Source organism: Caretta caretta, chromosome 8, assembly GCF_965140235.1.
Source record: "Caretta caretta isolate rCarCar2 chromosome 8, rCarCar1.hap1, whole genome shotgun sequence".
Lineage (NCBI taxonomy): Eukaryota > Metazoa > Chordata > Testudines > Cheloniidae > Caretta > Caretta caretta.
This window is the reverse complement of record NC_134213.1, coordinates 74340796-74364374: the sequence shown is the minus strand read 5'-3', so window position 1 is coordinate 74364374 and position 23579 is coordinate 74340796. Positions and strand designations below refer to the sequence as shown.

The window sequence follows — 23579 nt, the reverse complement described above, 5'->3', positions numbered from 1 at the left end:
TTAAGATGTAGTTACCATGAGGTATGTTTCTATGGTTCCTGCTTTTAAGATATTGGTGTTTATCGCATAATGTGTACTCCTCTGTTTCTTTAAGTAGACACAGGTGGATAAGAGCATTCTGAGGGATACACAAATTACTGTAACCCTGTATGAGCAATTTTACATTGAATATGTATACAATCTCTGATGTAATATACGGCACTTTGAAAACATGCACTGGAATTAGAAATGCTTTTCCTGGTATGATCCATCAGACTTGTGAGATTAGAAAAACTCTATAGCTTTCATTTAGGTGTTAAAGATGAATATTAATAAAATAAATTAGAACATCATTATGAGAAAACAGTGACTTTTCCCACATAGTGTTCTAACGTACATTGGAAATCTGTTGGAAGTTACATTTTTTAAGTTCTTGTTTTCACAACTCAATACCTGTGATCCATTAAAAAACAAACAAAAAAGCCACCCATCAGTTAGATCAACTTATAGTATTTATAATGTTTTAAATTGCCATAAGTTAGTAAAAAAAAATTTTTTAACATATTTTGATCAACAAATAACCCCTTTCAGTTTGGCTTCTATCTCCCATAACAACTGTCTGACCACCATTAGGACACACCTCACAAGGGTGAAATTCTTCCGTCTGGTATATTACTGTGCCAGGGAGACCATTTTATGCTTGTGCAAGCAGCCAGCCAGGATGAATTCAGAGAGCACAAATGTGTTAGGCGATACACCTAGCTAGTATGTTGTGGATGTGAACTTCCTCTCCAAAAGGGAGGGCTTTCAGATTAAGGGCCAGTCTAGTATGTAGTAACTAGCATTCAAAATTGCAGTTGAGTTGCTGCAACTCAGAGAAGTGATAAACTGCATCAGGAGTGTCATGACAATCTGGTGTCATCCTGCCCTTTAAAGTTGAATGTCCCTTGTGCCATATGCATGGCCAGCTGTATGCTGTCACTCCTCATTCCAGACCATCCCCACTCTGCATGATTGTTTCTAGAAAGGCTAGGATTTAGCCCTTTGTTGTTCAGTTTAACAAGCTTAAACCAAATTGGGAGGTATAATTTTTTAATGTACTCTGCAGGGTGTGTGACAATTAGTATTAAGCACACATGATGCCATTTTCAATTGCTGAGCAAAATATGTAGCCTAAATTATCAGGCTGTCTGGAATGTTGCTTTTTGTTTCAGCTTTTTGTTTAATTATGGAATCTAAACTTTTACAATTTTATGTTAACTGAAGTATGTACCCGATTAATATGCTACAAAATCTGATTATTTGACTCTTTATATCCATGTTTTCTTCTGTGTCTTCTAATACTAACTTTTTTCTGTTGCAGCCATTTTTGGATATAGTTTTGTATATCTTCAAGCTGACAAATGCCATAGGAGCTCAGGTAAATCTATTTTAAAAAAAAGTTTACGATGCTTGAAATAAATCTTTCAGTGTCTTAGCTATTATATCCATTTGGAGATCGATGAAAATCATACTCAGCTACTTTTAAATATACTGTATTCTTTCAGAAAATGGACATCTGTTTTCATACTAGTTATGAAGTGCCATAAAAGCTCACTATTTTGAAGGAAACAAAATAAAAAAACTGATATCTGAGAATTTGGAGGCTTTCAAGAGAACAGATGACTTCTAGAAAGACCTGCAGGTTCTTCGTTTCCTTTCATCAGTTGTGCAGTACCTTTTCTAGCTGGATTATGTCTTGTACCACAGTTGTTTACACTCTACAAAAACATATTTCCTATCTCTATAAAACCTACAACATCAAAGGGGAGCTGTTTGTTGTACAGGATTTGGGACAGAAGACAGAAATGTGAGAAGCAACATCTTAGACTTAATATAAAATTTAAGAGTCAGTTCAAGCTCTTTTTAAATTATTTGCTTTATCTTCTCAGGTGGGAAAAAAAAATCCTCATACAGGCGTTTTGTGTCTAATTCTTGCTTCATTACTATTTGCTAGTCTTACCTCTGTTCATGAGTTGTAGAAAGATAAAAGAAGTTATACTTTACAGTGGGAGCCTAATTTTCTTTCAAGGAGTACTCCTTCAGCACACATCACACTTTCTTTTCCCCTGGATAAATGTTGCTTACTGATTTCCCATAATTTCACATTGAAGACTGCACCAGAGAATTCATAGTAGGGTCTATGTCTGTGCCTCAAGAGGGAGGAATGTATGGGGTTGTCTTAGAAACTACAGGTGACCTGCATAATTATTAAACTTCAGAATTGTAGAACATGTGATAGTCTCAAGTTTCTAGTAGGAGAGTTTCTTCTCAGTTACATCTGAGATAGCACATATATTTCTCTGTATTTAGAAGAACAAATGGTATCATCTTGGATTCCACTATGCAACTGCTTTCAATGTTGCCTTGTTAACAGGGAATGCTGTGTACTGTACTTTTGCTATATGAAGGAAATGAAAGTTTTTTTTCTTTGTTTAGGGTAACTGTTTTAGTGGTGCTAAAGTTGTAGTAAACCTATGTGACGATGCTGCCCGTGGGAACCAGCTGAGGTCACTCAATTAGGGTGAACTGCAAACAAAACGGGGCAGACAAACCCCAAAAGCTGGTGGATATTTCAATACTTAGATATACCAAGCCAGCACAAAACAGCTTCTATAGTACCTCACTGGTTACTCAGAAGTCCAAACAACGCAGTTCCCTTAAAGTACCCAGCCTCAAGCCTCCATCCGGACACATAGTCAGATATGATGATGATTACTGAAAATCTTATCTCATCATACAAAAGAAAAGGTTCTTCCAATCCCAAAGGATCAGCCACCACACCCAGGTCCAGTTACACCTCTACCCCAATATAACGCAGTCCTCGGGAGCCAAAAAAATCTTACCACGTTATCAGTGAAACCGCGTTATATCGAACTTGCTTTGGCCTCAAGCATTTCCGTTATTAATAGTCACTTCCCACCCCCTGACTGACCCCTCAGAACCCCCAACCAATGCAACTCCCCTCCCCCCCACCCCCGGCTCCCTGTCCCCTGACTGCCCCGACCCCTATCCAACGCCCCCAGAACCTCCAAAACATCCAACCGCCCTTGCTCCCTGTCCCCTAACCCCCCCCCCGACCCTCTGCCCCTTATCCAACCCCTCGGCCCTGGCCTGGCACCCTTAACATGCCGTTCAGACACGCTGATGCGCTGATCCGCCAGAGTGCACAGCCCCGGCCCCCAGAGCGCTGTATTACTGCGTTATATCCGAATTCGTGTTATATCGGGTCACGTTATATCAGGGTAGTGGTTTATAACTTAGATCTTACCCAAAATACGCTATTATAGCCAATTCTTATTAACTAAGCTAAAATTTATTAAGAAAAGAGAGTGTTTGTTAAAAGATCAATATACATACAGACTTTAATTCAGTTCTTGAGGTTCAGATACATAGCAGAGATGAGCTTGTAGTTGCCAAAAGTCCTTTTAGAAATAGTCCATAGGTTATAGTCCAATGTCCATATTCAGGGCGACTCCAGTCAGTGACTGGGGATCTCAATCTTTATGGCTTAAGGTTTCCCCCTCCTGAAACCCAAAGCAGATCTGAGATGAAGAATGATCGGGTCCCAGGGTTTTTATACATTTCCAGCAGCCTTTTGGCCTGAACAACAGGCTTAACTTTCCTTCTTCTAAACATCATGGCATTTAGCACAGGGTAACTTATCCATTAAACAGTTCAGCTACAGGTTACCACAACCTTCAAAGAGACATATAGACTATAATACTATTTCACTCCAGTGTCTTCATAAATGTTAAAAAACCAAAGCTATAGCAATAGACAAGACTTGTTTGCTTACATCACAAGACCTGAACAAACATCTACCCTTCTATCTCTAACAATGCAGACTTACATTTCAAAGCTCTAATCATTTACATATCTTCTTAACCTCCTTTAAAGTTTGGCTATGGTTCAGGTCAATCTGTGAGTTAATTAACTCTTTCTGGCCCTGTCACCTTTTAATGAGATATTAAATTACACTCATCATGTCATAACCTAAAATTAAAAATCTGTTAAATTAGTAAAATTAGTAAATTAGTAAAATTAGTAAGTATTTTCCAATCTCACAAACTTTGTACATTAACAAAAATGTTCAGTTTCCAGCAGCAAGTAACCAGTGTGTGCATTGTTAGGTTTGGAAGAAGGGTAAGCAAGCTAGTTAAGCGGCAAATCTTTTGACTAATCATGGCAAACCTGTGCCAGCGTTAACATAAAATTTATTTTCAAATAAACCAAATAAATTCTTGCTGTTTTCAGATGGTTACATAATTTAGTAAGTCTATGTTAATGCAGTATTAACTATAAAGTAACTACAAGAAAAGCGATTTGATTTTAAAATAAAAAAAAAAAAACTTCCATGAATGTGGTATGGCACGCTGAAAGTTTAACATGTTACATAAGCACCTTTTAAAATGTCCAGGTTCTAGCTTTGAATTGAAATCAGACTTTAATCCTTCTTCATTGTGATGGCATGACTTATACTATTTTTTCAAAGATTTTGAAGTTGTAAAATTATTTCTTAAAGAAATGCTTATCCGTTTTGGCTGAGTGAAGCAAGGTCCAACACTTGATGGCATTCATCTGCAATGCCATAACTTTGGAATGCTGTGTCCGATCAATTACAAAATTCCACGGAATGTTATAGAAATCTATGGCACGAATTGGAATTGGTGCAAATTGGAATACTATTCCTTGATTTTCAGGAATATCAGGGCCCCCAGACTAATCTCTCTGCCACCCGCGGCTGCTGCCTACATACATCAGAGCAGCAGCAGCTTAATTTGCTGTGTGGGAACAGTGTATGAAGTCTGGATTGCACCAGAAATAAGAGACTTTTAAAGGGAAGGATTATAGGGTGGGAATCAGAGACCTGAGGATGGGTGGGGGAATAACTGTGTGTATGGCCGGGGGTGGGGGGAGGGAGCGGGGAGATAGAATGGGGATCCAGTGTGGATGGGGCAAGAGTGTGAGGGTAGGGAGGACGTAGCAGGGACTGGAGGGATAGAGAGGGGGAGGAAGCAGGGACTCAAAGAGGACTGGGGTACTGGTGGTAGTAGGGGAAGCAGGCACCTGGAGGGCACTGGACTTGGTGATCATAGGGGGAAGTGCTCCCCCTAACACACACACGGGGGTGGGGGGCATAGAAGCAGGGATCTGGAGAGGGGGAAGAAATGAGCACCAGGAATGTGAGAGACAGTGGTATAGTGGGTAGGGGGACAGGAGTTCCTAAAATAGAGGGGCCGGTGGCACACAGGGAGCTTGGTGGCAGGAGGAATAGAGGGATGCAAGGAGCCTCTGGTGGGTCCAGTGTGCTTGACCTACAGAAGTTACAAGTGTGCAGCTCCTTAGTTCTAGAGTTTTTATAGTCCTGTCTTTTTCTTTTAATATTCACAGGGTCCAGCTACCATGATGGCCTACTTGATAGTTTCAGGCTTTTTCCTTACACGTCTAAGGAGACCCATTGGCAGGATGACGATTGCTGAACAAAAATATGAAGGAGAGTACAGATTTGTCAATTCACGGCTCATTACAAACAGGTATGGATTTATTTGTTGAATAAATGAAATCTTTGTAGTATTGCAAGGTACTTACTCAAGTAAATTCTAAAAACGTACTGAATTAATTTTGAGGAAAATGTTTATATTTCTATGTGGACTAATTATTTAATAACTCCTATATCCATTATTTACTCATTTTAAAAGGCAAACTGTAGTTGAGATACTATAAAGCTCTGTCCTACAGTTGTCTTGTGGTAATATTGTAAACTCATCTTTGGTGAGAAGGTAATTAAAATAATGTCTTTTATTAGAGCTTCATTTTTATAGCTAACTTTTTCAGGCTGGTCGCTTTGCAAGGATTGTCTATATTAAAAATTAAATGAATTGTCTTTTTTTTTTTTTTTTTTAGTGAAGAAATTGCTTTTTATAATGGGAATTTAAGGGAAAAACAGACGATTCATAAAACCTTTCATAAACTGGTAAGAGAGCATAAAATACTTGATTATAGCTTAAATGCTAAATTTTCACTTAACCAAATTCTAAGGAATATTGTTATGGTGGTTCATAATGCTGAATTTGTGCTAGTCTTTTTGTTTTTGCCTCAATCCTTCCTTCAGCTGAAAACTGTATTGTGAGGGGGAGAAATCTTACTGCAAACAGTCTGGCACATATGCACCAAATTAATCGTAGCTTCTTAAAGTACGTCTACACAAGGATAAAAGACCAGCACAGCCACTGCTGGCATGGGTCAGCTGACTCGGGTTGTGGGGCTAAATATTGCTGTGTAGATATTCAGGCTTGGACTGGAGCCTGAGTTCTGGCACCCTGCAAGGGTGGAGGGTCCTAGAGCTCAGGCTTCTGCCCAAGCTTGACTGTGCACACAGTGATTTTTCAACCCCAGAGCCCATGCCCTGCGAGCCCAAGTCATACGACGCAGGCCAGCAGTTGGTTTTTAATTCCTGTGTAGATATACCCTTAGAAATTTAACTCTAAATTTCCTGGATTTCTAATGAGTTTTTTGTTAAACTCTGAACTTCTTAAAAAGTGAAAGTGTTGCTCATTCTTCAAGTTCGAAGATAACCAGTACATCACTGATTGATTTCGTTTCTGTGAACACGAGTGATTGATCAGGCCAATTTGAGCTTTGAACAGTTTGTGATGCACTGAACAAGAGATGCTGCTATGGGTTACTTGATTAACAGCGGACATGCTGCTGGTGTGAGATTTACGCTGCTGGTGCTTCTGCTCTATCTCAGTAGTTCTCTGCTTACAGACTGTAGCTCCAGTGTGGATGACACTTTGCCAGGTAGAACAATCATTAGCAAGATTTTCCCATAACTCTGGATCAGTGTTGAAACACCTCAAAGGATAACTAGACTCCCTGTCTTTAAAAAGTTTCTTCTGGTCTCCCTGAGAGCGCTTTCTCTCCTTTAGCTCACCATAAAAGATCATCTTTGGCAGTCTCTCATCTGACATTCTGGTGACTTGGCCTGCCCATCTTATCTGTGACTTCATCAACAGAGTATGGATGCTTGGAATGTCTGCTCACAGGAGAACCTCAGTGTCTGGAACCTTGTCTTGCCATCTTATCCTCATTAGTTTTCTCAGACAACCCACGTGAAAGTGATTCAGCTTCATAGCATGGCATCTGTACACCGTCCAGGTTTCTCATGCATACATCAAAGTTGGCAACACAATGGCTTTGTAGACCTTCAGTTTTGTTTGTTGACACATGCCTCTGCGCTCCCACACATTTGTATGTAGTCTGCCAAAGGCAAATTGCTTTGGCAATTCTGGTGTTGGTTTCATCATTGATGTGAACTGCACGTGACTGTGTACTGCTGAGATAGGTGAACTTGTCCACTGTCTGGAGGATTTGACCATTCACTGTGATAATAGGCTCTATGTAATGCTTTTGTGGTGCAGGCTGGTACATCACTTCTCTCGTCTTGATATTTATTGTGAGACCAAAATTGCCACAAGCTGAAGAGAAATAGTCGATGCCCTGCTGCATGTCGGACTCAGATTTGGCATTCAGGGAACAATCATCAGCAAACAGGAGGGTTACAAACAGTCATTTCCTGTACCTTGGTCTTTGCCTGTAGTCTCCTCAGATTGATGGTATCTGATGCCAATCCTGGTGTGTCAGTCACGAAAGGCATCTGTAAGCATGGCAGAAAATATCATACTAAAGAGAGTTGGGGCAAGCACACAGCCCTGGTTCACTCGATTGGTGACTGGGAATGGTTCAGATGACTCACCGTCGACAGTCCATAATGGAAGTGAGCATGCCATTATGGAATTGCTGAACCATTGTGATGAATTTCTCTGGGCAACTGAATTTTGCCATGATCTTCCAAAGGCCATCCCGACTGACCGTATCAAATGCTTTTGTCAGATCAGTGAAAGTCATATACAGGTTGGAGTTCTGTTCCAGGCATTTCTCCTGAAGTTGATGAGCTGCAGACACCTTGTCTGTGGTCCTCTGACCTTTCCTGAAGCTACATTGACTCTCAGGCAGGAGCCCTTGGTTCAATGTGTTGCACAAAAATTCTGGCGAGAATTTTGCCAGCTATGGACAACAAGGAGGTGCCCTGATAGTTGCTGCAAGATTGTCTGTTGTCTTTCCACTTGTACAAGTGGATGATGGATACAGCCTTGTACTCCTGAGATATAGTTCTTTGAGACCATGTTGACTGGAAACCTTCAGTCAATTTCAGAGTCACGTGCAAGTCTCTGCTAATATAGCAGACTTCTGCTAGTATAGCATCTGCACCAGGTACTTTACCAGTTGATAGCAGGTCGCTTTCGCAGTTTCAGATCAGCGTTGGGGGATCAGCAAGAGAGGTTGATATCAGTCGGGGGCTACCAGTCAATTGCCTCCTCACTAATAGGTGATTGTTGATTGAGGATATTGTTAAAATGTTCTGCCCACCTTTCCAGTAGCTTTTCTTTCACAATAAGCAGTGTGTCACCATTGGCACTCAGTATTGGAGATGTTCCTGATGACCTAGGCCCATAGATTGTCCTCAGAGTATCATAGAAGTTCTTCATATCATTTGAGTCTGCATAGGACTAAATCTCATCTGCCTTGTTGCTCAGCCATGAGTTTTACATTTCTCTAAGTTTGCAATGGACAATCCTTTTGATGTTTTTAATCCGTGTGTAGAGATACCCTTAGAAATTTAACTCTAAATTTCTTGGATTTCTAATGTTTTATTAAACTCTAAACTTCTTGAAAGGTAGTGTACATTGAAACCACTGATATGTGCCAGCACTTTAGTGGAGTTTGGTGTGTGTGTAATTTACTACATAAATTAGTTTTAGCACACAGTATGTAAACTTGCAAGACTGCTACTGTCCAAGTGAGTGATGATCTTACTAGTGAGGCAAGGTGCGTGAGGTAATATTTTTTAATTAGACCAACTTCTGTTGGTAAGAGACAAACTTTGAAGCAACACAGAGCTTTTCGGGTCCTGTAAAAGATACTATCCCACCTACCTTGTCTCTCTAATATCCTGGGACCAACGTAGTTACAACTACACTGCAGTCTCACTAGTGTCATACAGAAGATGGCAGGTTTTGGAGCAGTCTTGAGGAATGTGCTATTTGGACCCTAATGAAAAGATGACATGTGCTAACTAACCTGTGTAGTAGCCCCTGTTAGTTAATTGAGTGGCTGCAATTCCAGTTTTGAGAGAGAACATGCATCTCATATTCCATAAAGAATGATAGGTGGTGTATTCAGCAAAGGAGTAGGATCAAGTGGGAAATATGAGGGAAGAACTGAAAGCTGTGGACTTTAATTGGCCATACAGAAATGCATGAGGGGTCCACACGCTGGCAAAAGAACATAATTTAATTTTTTCTCTAAAATTCTTGAATAGGCCCTCATCTCCCATCTTGATTACTGTGACACGCACACCCCCTTTGGACCTTTTTGACACCCATCTTACCTCACTTGGGCCCATTTAAAAACTGCCACTACGACTCTTTCTGGCCTGTCGTTCTGACTGTGGGAACAACCCCCAGTCTTTGAATCCATTCACTAATTTTGTTTCCCATAAGACCAAAATTCAGACTATACGTCCTCCTCACCTTGAAGGTTCTTCAACTCTTGTTCCATTACCTATCCACTTTTGTTTCTTGCTGTCTGTCATCTTTGTTCTGCCAGTGACTTGAGATTTTAATATCTCTGTCTACTTCTCCTATAAACATCTCCACACTTTTTTCCATTCTTCCTTGTAAGTGGTACATCCTCCTTGAATTAATCTGTGAAACTATTAGTCTTTTCATCAAATGCCTCCACCAGACCCACTTCTGTTGTGACACCTCCAAAAAAGGTGAACCAGTTATAGCTAGATGTTTTAGCAGTTAGGATTAGCTGATTTTATTTAATATTTTTTCATTTCCTGATTATTTGAAACTATAGCTAATCTATCTAACAGTGATCTTTATTTCACAACCCGGGTTCTTTCTTTGCATCACTTGCAAACTTTCCTCTTATTTACTGTTCAGTTGTTTGTGTGTTCTTTCAGATTACATTGTAAGCACTTGCGGGGTAGGGACTCTATCTGGATTTGCTCAGTGCCTAACACAATTAGGTCACAATCTTTATTGGGGCCTCTTTGATTTACTGCAAAATAAATTATTTTTTTAGAATTAAATTTGCTTCTCTATTGTAATTGCAGGGCGCATGGCAAATATTTGTGTATGCTACATTTTTTCATATGTATTGTTTTTTTTCCAGGTGGAACATTTGCATAATTTCATCTTGTTTCGGTTTTCTATGGGATTCATAGATACTATCATTGCCAAATGTAAGTGTTTTCCCAATGCCAGTGGACTGTTTTTTATTGTACAAGTGGTGTTACAAATATTTTAATATGTGTTCATTTTATGTTCTGATTTAACTTTTCTTGCTAGAAAACATTTACTTTTAAATATTGCAGACCTAGCTACTGTGGTTGGTTACCTGGTCGTTAGTCGTCCGTTTCTGAACCTAGCTCATCCTCGCCATCAAAAGAGTACCCATTCAGAACTCTTGGAGGTAAGTAATGCAGAATAGAAATAAGTAAAATATAGTAATTGCTTGAATTTTGTTAGTTCACATAAGTAAACATAGTTGTATTTTGCTATTTAAGGATTACTACCAAAGCGGAAGAATGTTGTTGAGAATGTCTCAAGCTCTGGGCAGAATAGTCCTGGCAGGCCGTGAAATGACCAGATTGGCTGGGTAAGATTGATAACTGGTGTTCACAGCTGCTTAAAACTATTTTATTTTAGATATATGTAGTTCCTGTACTCCATAGCTGTTATTTATAAATGGATTGTAGTTTAAAACAAAACAAACGTGCACTCATTTTGCACAGTGCAGCAAAAATATAGACATTAATAAACATCTTACTGTGAGAATATTAGGGAAAATTAATGTTTTCAAGTACATTGGTAATTTCTGAGCCTATTAGTGGTTGCAGATGTTTTGAATGTGAGATCAGCAGTGATGGGCAGTATGTAAGTAAACCATTTTCCATCTTAATGTAATGTTGTTGGGAGAATATTTTAATATGAAAGTTTTACCTTCAAGCTTAACTTTCTAAAGTGTTAAATATTTCACCATTTTAAGGGCCATCTTGGTAAACTGCAGAGGTTAGAAGATTTCTTTATTGGAATTAGGAAGCTTTTAATGCAGTTCTAGAGCAAAATTGATTATATTCCAGAGTTTTGCAGTATCTGGTGCTTGAGGTAATGAGCCCAAGACATACAACAAAAAATAAACACGTATGTTTTGAAACAGGTTGCATTCAGAAAGTACTGTATCCCAATCACACTGCAAAAATGTGATTACAGTTCTTCCTTATTATGATTTTAATTTTGACAGTGTAGGGTACTTATTAGAAGTTTATTTTTGTGCGTAACAATAAAATCCTTAAAATGTTTCTGAAGATTAATTCTTAATGCATCCTTATTTTAGCTTCACAGCTCGAATTACAGAATTAATGCAAGTACTGAAGGACTTGAACAGGGGCAGATATCAGCGGACTATGATATCACAACAAGAGAAAGGTAATTATGACAGAAGTTTAATGCACAGTACTCACACCTTGGCAGACATAAATCTAGTCTCTAATACTTGTTTATCTTTTTTAAAATTTAAGATGGAGATAGAACCCAAACTATTCCCTTGATACCTGGGGCTGGAGAAATTATCAACACTGATAATCTTATCAAGTATGTATAGAAAGTGTAATGTATAGAAAATATAAACCTGCTTTTTAGTCTTGCCTTATATCACTATTTTTAATACAGTTCATTACATATAACAATATTTTATATCCACTTCCTTCTGTACAATGTCTACAGAATTTTTCTCACAATCCTCACTGCATAAGGCATTCTACAACCTTAGTATTCTCTACTGGTTCTCCAGAATCAATCTCCCTTCTGACCTGTCCTGCTGTCCCCTAGAACATGACTACCCAGATCATTATACTTCCTATCAGTTAAACTACATCTCTTACTAGAATTTCTGCATTGGCTTTCCAACGTTCTCCATATACATTTCAAGCCACTTCATCTTTGAGGCACTTGACAGCTATGGCTTGCCTATATAGTTGTCCCTGACTTTTTTTACAACCCTTTTAGCGCCTTTTAGAACCCTTTTAGACTTTTACAATCTTTTTAGCCAAGTCTTGCTATAAATGCCAGGAAGAAGCTTTCAGTTAATGTTTGTCAAGATACCTCCTACTCTTCTTTAAATTAAAAAAAAAAAAAAAAAATCCAAGAAGCAGTCCAGCTCTGGCTACATGCAACTCTGTACCTTCATAGCACCTGCTTGTGTTCTAGTATCCTGTTCTTCCACAGAGTTGACCAGTTGGTAAAGAACTATACGTCATAGTAGTAGTAATGTGTCAATTTTACCCATAGGTTTGATCATGTTCCATTAGCAACTCCTAATGGAGACATTTTGATTCGAGACCTTAATTTTGAGGTAAGTTCTAAGATATAAATCTTCATGTAACACTTCAAAAATGAAGGTGACTATTTCCCACAAACTTATTCTGTTATGAACAAAGAAAACAATCAAGAATAAGAACAAAAGATGTGTGTAGGATACGGATACTGTCAGTGTGGTCATCATATTTTGTTAATTAACTCTGTTAATAAGATATTGGGCTATTAAAATGGATTTTTTCAAAATTGTATTCCCTTTTCACAGTTAATGCTTTCTTTATTTGTATACCACTTTTTAACATTTTTTGCTTGGCATTGGCACTGAAACTTAAAAACTGTTTCACTTTGGGCTCTCTAGCACTAGCATGATGTTGTGGTACTACACACTCACAAAACTTGTCTGGAAGTGTCTGTGTGTATTTCAACTTTTATAGTTTTAGAAAACCAGCAATTTTACCTATCTTTGGGAATTTATATGGGACTTGTTCAAATACCAGTGCTACACCACTGTATCTGACACAAAACGTACAAAAATGATGAATACATAGTTAATTTTTTGAGAAAATCTACATGAGTAGAAAGGAGTAAATGTTTGTAAATCTATTTGTAAATAGAAATGTTTTCATTATATTTAAAAGCGTCCTCCTCTTTTCTACCCAAACACACATTTTGGGTCTAAACTAGTTGAAAACATTCCACTTATGTAAATATGAGTAGAAATTACTGATCTTTTCCTTATCCTAGCATTCCTGCATCAACAAATATATTGCAGAAGTTTACACACAATAGCATGAATAATTTAACCTAAGACGTAAAGAAATGAGAAAACAAGTTATGGAGTGGTAGAGGGAGAACGAATATGAAAAGAAAGTGTTACTGGATATTAGTCTGCCTAATTGAAGTGTTCTTTATGATAAAAACCTGTTTATGCCAACAGTTGAAATAACAGAGTGTAAGTTATATGGTGTAAGATGGATTGTGTCAGCTCAGATGTACCACAGTTTGCCGTTTTCCTCGTGCTGTTTTTATACAGCATGTCCAATAGGTGGCACTGGAAGGTTTTTCCTGTGTTCGATTGTAACGATCGATTTATAGTAAAAAATTAATCATTCTAGAAAACAAAATTGCAATGCCATAGGTGTGCAATTAGTTAAGTAGAATAGTCAGTACCCAGTTTCATCTGATGCTTTGTTCCAGTTATGACATAAAGCAGGAAAAGTAAAATCCCATTATAACAATTATACTAATTTTATATTCTATTCCTGAAGACCTGATTATATTCTTTTGCTTTCTAGAATGTCGTTATGGCATCTTGTAATTTTGAAACATCTTTAACTAAAAAGTTTGAATAAAAATAAGGCATTTTAATCCTATAAGTTCCTTTTAAATTGCCCATCAACATCGTAGGTAAATTCAAGGCCCGCCCCCCCGCCCAAAAAAAAAAAATAAAGTTTGAGTTACGGTTAAAAATAAGAATCTGTAACTTCAATGGATATGCCTTAAAAAAATCATAAAGCTAGGAAATTGAATTTCACGTTGTATTTTTACAGGGTATCCTTAACTTTGCCTGTGGGATCTAGTGTTTTAAGTTCTTAAAATTGTTAAATCTTGGCATACTTGCTCGAGGGGTACATTTGATGTTTAAATTAAGGATGCTTGTTAGATTGGTAGATAATGCTTGATAAACAAGATGATTACGTATTTATGCTTAATCTCACAAGTGTCATAACAGGCTTGACCATTTAAATTTTAAACTTCAGTGATTTGCCCTGAATCTTGACATTATTATATAGCGCCTACCTTTATTATGTGTGCTAAAGGCAGTCAAGGCAATATGATCCCAGCCCTGAAAGGCTAGTCTTCCAAGCAGGCAACCTGCAGACAAAAGTAGGGAAGGGATTTAACAAAAGCAAGATGATACTTTCCTTTTCTCCCTCCTCCTTCACTGTCTTGCCAATTTACTCCTTCCAATCAAACACAAAACTTTTCAGCAATGTTTTCTGCTCACCACTCTTCCTCCAGTGTGGCTTTCTCACTCAACTCCCCCATACCAGACCAAACTGCATGCAGTCCCCCGACCCCTCCATCGTAGCACATGAAGAGGCTTACTCCAGTTTTGAGGTCTTATGAAGTCATGGTCTGGATTTTATAGGGCTGTGCAGGGATTATAATCTTCACATGGTGACCCATACAGGTTTAACAAATAGTCTAATTATATACCATTTTTGCACTATTAACTAGAGGTTGTCAGAACAGAAAAGACAAATTCATAAAAAAAATTTTCATTTCCATTTTATATCAGTGTTTTAATCAATTTTCAAACCCGCTCTGCTTTTAATTCAGGAAATTCTCATCAAGTAGTCACTTACTAGCGCTCATTGAAGCCAATCAAATAAAAGAAACTTCAAGTTTCTAAACTAAGCTTCTTGTAGGTCGATTAGTATCCACCTTCAAAAAATCAGAAAACTTTCCAATAATTAAAACCTGATTTTTTAACACAAGTATTTCCAAAATGATTTTTATTCAGTTTGCTTTTTAAAAAAAACTATGCAATAATTTTACTGTATCGTCAGATCATATGTGGAAAACTTCAGATAGACTGATTTAGTTTAGGCTACATTTTAATATTGGTGGATGTGTGTCAAAATTGGACTTACTGTGCAAAGGATGGCTTCCAGTCTAATTATGGGGATACTGGCATCTCTACATTAGTACAGATTTTCAAATTTATTTTCCTATTGTTTAATGTGTTGACATGTATTTTAGGTTCAGTCTGGTGCAAATGTTCTGATTTGTGGGCCAAACGGATGTGGGAAGAGTTCACTTTTCCGTGTTCTTGGTGAGGTAAAGAAATACTAAAATGAAATTTATCATTTTAAAAAACACACAACCCCCCACCCTAATTTTTTAAGAGAAATTTTCTTTCTATGACTTTTGTTTTCTTGTTGCAGTTGTGGCCTCTGTTTGGTGGATGTCTAACCAAGCCTGAGAGAGGAAAGCTTTTCTACGTTCCTCAGGTAAAGCAAAGTACCATAGTAATTGATAGTTGTATTTTTTGTTACCTCTTTATTTGATGACTGTTACACAGGTCTGTAATGCTGTAATAATTTGTAATTTAATCCCAGAGACCATATATGACGCTAGGAACTCTCAGAGACCAAGTAATATATCCAGATACTGTAGAAGACCAGAGGAAGAAGGGGATATCTGACCAGGTAAAAGAGACATTCTCCTCAATAACCATTATTTGCAGCCATTACTTTTCCTGATGCTTTGTAGTGTGGGATTATTTATACTTTAAATTTGTTAAATGATAGAGAAACCCAAGTCTGTTACCTGGGGACTCCTTCTGCAGTTTTTTTCAGAGGGTTTTTTCCCCCCCATGTAGATCCAAACAGGAAATGTTGATGGAACCATGGCTTCCCTACAGCTCTTTGCTTTGGGAGACTTCATAGCATTTTGGTTTTTCTCTTAATTCACCTTTTCCATTTTTGAACCTGATTGGCTGTAAGATACAAAGGTTCACCAAATCAAAGGTCATCAGATGTGGCTTTAAACATGCCACATTAATGGGCTGCTACTTTCGCCATTTATCACATAACCTCTAGTATTACCTGCCAGCAGATGTCAAGGATGTCATGTGTCTGTTAATGACAGTTTCACTGTTCATTTAAACTTGTTCTGAAGTATCATTCATTTTTTAAGTTATTGGTATAGCAAGTAAGAACATTAGATTTGTTTACATTTTGAAATGTTATTTTTGGTACCAATATCTTGGGTGATAGAGTGATTTTAATATTTTATAATAGTATAGTATACTATACTAATCTGAGAAATTATTGCAACATGAAGTATGTTTAGGTGTATCTGTAAACATTATTGTTTTGCTAAAAGGTGCTGAAGGAGTACTTGGATAATGTTCAGTTGGGTCAAATCCTGGAACGTGAAAGTGGCTGGGATAGTGTTCAGGACTGGATGGATGTGCTCAGCGGAGGAGAAAAACAGAGGATGGCAGTGCGTGTCTATCTTATACTTACTTGGAAAATACTGTAAATTAGTATAACTAATCTGAAACGTAGATGATATCTAGTCAGTAAATTTTTCTATTGCTTTATTCTTTAAAGAAATAATGTAAGGTTTTTATAATATTAGTGCTCATGAAAATAACTTAAATTACTACAGGTGGGCATTATTATTTTCACATTGTAATGTAGATTTCTGAATGCTTTCTTATCAGATCACCATATTCTTTTCTATTATGTAAGCTCGCCTGCTGGTAATAGCTCACCTTACCTGATCACTCTCGTTACAGTGTGTATGGTAACACCCATTGTTTCATGTTCTCTGTGTGTATAAATCTCCCCACTGTATTTTCCACGGAATACATCCGATGAAGTGAGCTGTAGCTCACGAAAGCTTATGGCTCAAATAAATTTGTTAGTTTCTAAGGTGCCACAAGTCCTCCTTTTCTTTTTGCGGATACAGACTAACACGGCTGCTATTCTGAAACCTGTAAAATATTTCTTACCCTTGGAAAGTATACAAAGAATACTATAAAGTGTTCAAATTTTAAGTGAGGTTCAGTAAACGATGGTTAAAAAAAATTCTTTCCCCTTTTAATTTTCAGTCAATAATTTCTGGTTAAAACTTCTAAGACTACAGTATTAGTTGTGATTGTTGAGAACACTTGACTTTCTACTAACAGTATTGATCATTATATATGTAAATATTTTGGCATTCATCCTTTTTCCTCTAGCAAAAACCAAGCCAGAATGATGGTATGGCAGTACATACACAACATTTCTGGGTTAATAAGTAACCAGATAATTGTGGAAAGCTGCTTATGTGTTACACATACACCTAAGATTATATTCTATGACAAACTATTACCATTTTTTAAATTAAGTATTCATATTGACTGTGAGCTGCCTGTCTGCTAGAAGACAAACTGACAAGACAGCAAAGGAAATTTTCATTGCACACTGGCTGTAACTCGCTGTGCTTCAGTATTACTCAAGTCTCTGATTATTGCATGGTAATGTACATATTACTGTATCTGCTGAACACTTAGGAGTAATGGGATGAAATCAGACTAAAATGTCTTTAAATAGCTTCATAGTTTTCATTTATGCCTTTTGCGAGAGAGAGGTAATGGTAGCACAAAAACTGAAGTTTTTGAGCAATTGTGTAAATATTTCAAACCATTTGTTAAAATGTTTGTTATATTTCCAATAGATTACAATAGTTTCATCTCTTAAATGCTCATTTAGACAATAGGTTATGCTATTATAAAGATGAAGAAACTTGCATTGTGCTTGTGCTCTCTATTCACAAATGGTGTATTGTTTTGCATTCCAGATGGCAAGGTTATTTTATCATAAACCTCAGTTTGCAATTCTCGATGAATGTACAAGTGCTGTTAGCGTTGATGTAGAAGGCTACATTTACAGTCATTGCCGGAAGGTAAGTTTGTTTTGTTTCTGTTTTTTTTAGATAAAGAAAGAAGGCTGAGATGCATGTAAATTGTTCTTTGTGAATGTAATTTCTAATTTGGAAAATGTTAACTTGACGGATTGGTAAAACTGGACTGCAGCAACAATATTAGACACGATAATATTAAATTTCCAAAAACTTGATTAAAATGTGAAGTGGAATCTAGATAACACCCAAAACAATCTTATACTTTTCTTATGGAAAATAGCCTTCTCAGCAAGGCCAACAAAACAAAAGGACTTGTAAGTGAACCTATTTTGGAGATAGGAGCCAGCAACACTAGGGAAACTTTCAAAAAGTAAATGAAAAGAAAGTATTTAAAAAAGCATGAAGTTTTAACTTCTTTCCTATTCCCCATCCTCCCCGAGAATTCTCAAAAAAAAAAAAAATTCTACCCTCATATGGGATGTGGTCGGAGAAATATCAAGGGGGTTGATTTCTTTTTGGGGAAGGGGAGAAGGGTTTGAAAATAGAGCTTATAATGGGAAACTCGCTTTAAATTTAACTATGGAGCAGTGATGTCCTTGGAAAGGAAACAAACTCCTGCAGGAATTGAAACCTTTATCCAGATCTCTCCGTGGGAGCAGGAGCAGGCCCTAAGATCCTTTTATAGTAGTAATTTTGATGCTGGATGGGCTCTGTGCAAAAGAGCAGTAGTTATTTCATTGTTTAAGTACATTTACCATTTGGCTGCCAGGTTGTACTGCTTTCTATTTTGAGGATTTACTGTTGCAAAGTGGCTGATAATGCATCCCTCTGGAAAATCAAACCCCTTGTCAGCTGACTCTTACAGAAGGTTAAAATTATCACTTTCATTTCTACTTGTTTTAACCATTTACAGCTTAACCATTCAATACAGTTGCAACTGTTGCTTACAGGTTATTTTAAAGGTGAATTTTTCATTGCGTTTAAGAAGCACTTCAAGTTCTTAAATCATTAACATCATACACTTTAGTTTGCAATCAAATACATTAAAAACAAAATATTTGGAAATAATTTCCTCCTTTACTTACCTGCTAGGGCTCAAGTTCAGGAATTTGTTTTTTCTGCAAGAGCCTATGACATTGCTAACATCTAAGCACAGGGAGTGAATTTTTTAGTCTGATATTTTCAGCTCCTGCAGGAAAAACAGAACATTTAAATAAATCAGTACGTTTAAAAAACCAAACCTAAAACCTCTTTTGTTTTTCCTCTAAAATGTGCAATATTGAGGCTACACACACATAGTATAAATGATTTAAGGCCTTAAAGCTTTTCTATTTATTAGTATGAGCTTTTAGTTTCATCTTTTAAAATGTTACCAAGTGTGAGGGATCGAGGAAATTAGTTGAGTTTGTCTTATGGGTGAAGTTTTACTTAATGTTTGTATTCTCTTCTTGCTATAGGTTGGCATCACACTCTTCACTGTCTCTCACAGAAAGTCCCTCTGGAAACACCACGATGTATGTCATTTTTATTTTTGTTGATGATTATGTATTTAGCCTTTTTGTGGGTATTAAATGGACTTTGAGTTCAGGTGCATTCAAATGTCTTGCCTTCCAAACGGACACACTCCTCTCAAAAAATAGTAGCATAGATGATATTTTCATAGTCCAGCAGCAGTATCTGAAGGATTCACAAAAAGCTGTTATGAAAATCTAAGAAATTTACAGTCCTACATTTCTGTTCTGAAGGTTTATCCATATAAATATTCAAAGTTAGTGTTTCTTCGTCTATGGACACTGATTAAAAGAGCCTGTAGCTAAACAATCCTGTAAAACTTTTCTGGCGAAGGTGCCAATGCACATGTTTATAAAGGGCCTTTGTGCCATGCAAGATGTATTTTTAATTGTGGGGCTAATCCTTGTTTACTCTATAACTAAGTAAATTATTGGCTGGAATTTAAATTTTGTGTATGTGCGCTGAGGTACAATGAAGAGAACACTGCTATAAGTACAAAAAATAAATCTGATACAGTTGAAATACACATGGCTTTTATAATCCTATAAAATAGTTTTAGCAAACGTTTTCCCTTCCAGTTACAATAAGATATGATTACCCCCTAGAGGGGGTGTGTAGGTGGGGAAGCATAAAATCTGTGGATATTTTGTTCAGATAGGGATTGGGGAATTCAGTGTTCATGCAGATATTGGGTAAAGGAATGTTAAACATTTTAAACATGTAAAACTGTGATACATGTATTCCTTTTGTCCCCTAAATTCTTTTTCATAATTTCATCTGTTATAGTCCTGAAGTGGACAAAATAAGGATTGTAATTAATAATTGAAGAAATCATTTTACTCTTAGAAAATATATAAAATTTGAAGCTCTGTGGGGATACTCCTTTGCTAATTTCCATCCCCCAGCACCAGCCAAATCTTTAACAAGGGCCTGATTTTCAAAAAGCACATGCTTAGTTTGTGTATACAAAAATGTACATGAGGGAAGTCAATTGTCTAAGTCCACATTTCTTGGTCAAGGTATAGACTCCAGAGAAAATAATAAAAAAAACCCCATAATAATAATAAGTAAATAAAAATATTTTGGGGTCCATTCAAAAGTGTCTGGTGGTCCAGGTTTGGCCCATGGTCCGCCTATTAACTACCCCAATGTATACCATTTCACACCTAATTTATGCACACATTTCTGCAATTCAGGTATTGGTGTAAGTGACTCACTGTGTACAAATACCAGATTTGTACACATAATTATAATTATGCATGCAAATTAGACATCTGTCACAACAAACCAAATCCCAGTGATGAGCAGTATGACCAACTAGCAGAAGATGGAGACAGAACATATCCAAAAAATCATACAATGTTATTCCTCAAAGGCAATTGAATTGGGTAAGCATTGCAATAGGAGATCATCCTCTGACCAGTTGATTTAGGGTTTTAGTTTTTGTTCTTTAACAATTATTTGCTTATACAATTTATTATGATAAACAAAGCTAATATAAAAATATTTTTTGTCTTTTGGTTGATGATGTACATTTTTCATTCCACAGTTTTACCTGCACATGGATGGTAGAGGAAATTATGAGTTCAAGAAGATAACTGAAGATACAGTTGAATTTGGATCTTAAAATCCATAAAGTTGCAACTACTACAGAGACTGATAATTACAGAGAACATGTAGAAAGGAAAAGTACATAGCAAGATAAAACTACTTGGCTTGTTTTTAAACAAATTTAACTAGGTATAGGATAATCCAAAGCAAGCTATTAAGCATTTATTATTATGTAGGATATTGCTAATTGTGTATATGTTGGTTTAATTATTAATATGTACTAAGAATGTCCTTATTCTTGTGGTTTAAAACCTGCCTAAATTAAATTGGGCTTAAATCAATATAACCTGATTCATCTTGGGATGTAAACCATTTGAAGTCAGCTGATTTGACTTTTATGGACCTTCCTGTCCTTCAGTGAAGAACTCTGTTAAAATTAGGGTTACTGCCTCTCCTGTTTCTGGCAACAATTCTGGATTTTCACTGTCTAGTCTATGCATACTTTTGAATTATCCCACATGATGCAGGATGTCCTCCCCTTCATAGCTATATCCTGCTATCCTGTACAGTGCCAGACCTGGGTAGAGGCCAAGCTTTGTGATGGGTGTTGTATGTGCACTGTTCCTGGTGCAGGGTGGACTGAATCCAAGAGGGCAGGAGCCTAATTCCCTCTGCTGTTAAAGAGATTAGGCCTTATCCACTGTGGATCTCTAGGCCTTTTCAGCCTGTCTGTCTACAGCTCTCCTGTGCTTCTCACTGTCTCCCATTCTTCCCCCATTCGACAAAAGCAGTGCTGCACTGTGTTCGCCTCCTCCCGCAGAAAAGGCAGTGGAAGCAAATGGGGAGAGTTGAGAAGAAATTGAGATGGAAGGGAACTGACAGAAAAAAAATAATAGTAGTGAAAATGGTATTCTGTATTTCAGGGGTCAGGGTCCTTGACTATTTTTCATTTGGGGTTGTGTAGACACACATGACAGCTCTGGGAAGTTGAGGAGTATGATTTTAGTTCCCACAGCAATGGTGGAGGAGGGAGAATGATTAAAAGACCAATCTGCCTATTGAAGTCTTAGGAGTTTTGCCACTGACATTAATGGGACCAAGAATTGGGCCCAAAATGTATCCTTCTAAAGCACTTACCATCCCTCCATGAAAGCAGTAGCAGACTTTCAATTGTCTCAGTAGCAGACTTTCAGTTGTCCTCTTTGCTCCCATTCCTGGAAGTGTGGTGATGGTGGTCTTCCCTCAGAGTCCTTCTTTGTCCCGCTTGTTAAAATAGGATGTACCCTGTCCAGCTGCTGTATAGGTTTGGGTTTTAAGAGGGAGCGATGATGGTAGCCTCTGTTTTGCTTTCCACCTTTTTATGTGATGTCTGGGGTCCCACATCTCAAAATTCATCAAAATTTGACTCCATTTCCTGAGGGGTTTTTAGGCAATTTTTATGTAAATTAGTAAATCGTATGACAGTGGTCCATGGACCACTAGTCCATGGAGTGCTGGTTCTTTCATTCCAACTGCCAAATTTTATTAAAAGACAGCTAAAAATACAGTAAATACTTTCTTAATATTACTTTTCCATGTAAACAATTACTGTAGTTGCCACATGATTTTAAGTGATCACAAATGCAGAAAGAGATGGTTTGTGTGATCAGGAATGGGAGGCTGGTGGTCCATAGGCCTATGTACAGTTATAGTCCACACTGTGAAAACATTTAAAAATCCCTGCCATACACTGATGTTCTGGTGGCTCTGTAGTGTTGCACACATGATGTAACATAGGAGTGCACTACATGAAGACATGCACTAAATACACAATAAATGTGATCTCTGTACATCTTTTATCAAGGTTTTCTTTTTTTCTTTTTATATAATCAATATACACTTGGGTGTATATCTTCCTCTTAGTGACTAATTCAGCTCTTTGAATACTGAATATCATCTTTCGTATTAAGATTACTTATTATTTCCCCCTTTTATCTTGAAACTTGAAAACTTGAGGTTATTACACTTCTTGCCCATACCACTCACAATATTAAAATACTTTTACATAGCAGAAGAAATGCCAATGACCTCATGTCTTAGTACAGGTATCCACTGACATAAGCAATAAATTCAACAAGTTAAATAGCATCAATAAAACTCCAAAAGGCATGTGTTTGAAGCTTAACTGCATCCATGGATCACCTGACACTGAAATAAACTCTTTTATTCCACAAGATGGCAAAGTTAGCTTTTTTTTTACCAGTTTTTAATTCAAATTCTTAAACACTGATATCAGACTAATTTATAGTGAAGCAAGTGGTGCTGCTATAGGTGAGATTATAGTGTTGTCATGATAGCCCTATATTTTCAGCATTTACCATAATGGCTGTTTTGTGAAAGTTGTCACCCAATTGCAACTTTTTTTTAAAAAAAGAAATGTTTTAGTAGCTTTTTAAAGAGACACAGCAAAGAATATTTCTCTAAATTGAAATATCTGTTTTTATTCTTTTGACTGGAGAGAAGTTTTCAGTAATGTAAAGTAGTGGATTTGGGATTTTTTTAATGTATTATTGTATTTTTGACACTAACAAGCAGAAACCACTCAAAGTGCATTTATATATCCTCTTCTGCAGCAAGTCCAAGGGT

The 23579-nt window shown here is 37.1% G+C and overlaps 1 protein-coding gene across 4 annotated transcripts in view; it reads left to right on the top strand.

Moving 5' to 3' along the window:
- Positions 1-22792, top strand: part of ABCD3 (ATP binding cassette subfamily D member 3) — a 65120-nt gene extending 42328 nt beyond the window's left edge. For all 4 annotated transcript variants that reach the window (XM_048862183.2, XM_048862185.2, XM_048862182.2 and 1 more), the window contains 16 exons: positions 1343-1399; positions 5413-5555; positions 5926-5995; positions 10267-10336; positions 10469-10566; positions 10661-10752; positions 11491-11582; positions 11675-11747; positions 12444-12507; positions 15237-15314; positions 15422-15487; positions 15596-15685; positions 16365-16484; positions 17829-17933; positions 19349-19405; positions 20953-22792. In XM_048862183.2, the coding sequence (XP_048718140.1) occupies positions 1343-1399; positions 5413-5555; positions 5926-5995; positions 10267-10336; positions 10469-10566; positions 10661-10752; positions 11491-11582; positions 11675-11747; positions 12444-12507; positions 15237-15314; positions 15422-15487; positions 15596-15685; positions 16365-16484; positions 17829-17933; positions 19349-19405; positions 20953-21030 (1353 nt within the window). In that variant the 3' untranslated portion in view covers positions 21031-22792. The remainder of the gene's footprint in view (positions 1-1342; positions 1400-5412; positions 5556-5925; positions 5996-10266; positions 10337-10468; positions 10567-10660; positions 10753-11490; positions 11583-11674; positions 11748-12443; positions 12508-15236; positions 15315-15421; positions 15488-15595; positions 15686-16364; positions 16485-17828; positions 17934-19348; positions 19406-20952) is intronic.
- The last annotated feature ends 787 nt before the right edge of the window (positions 22793-23579 follow it).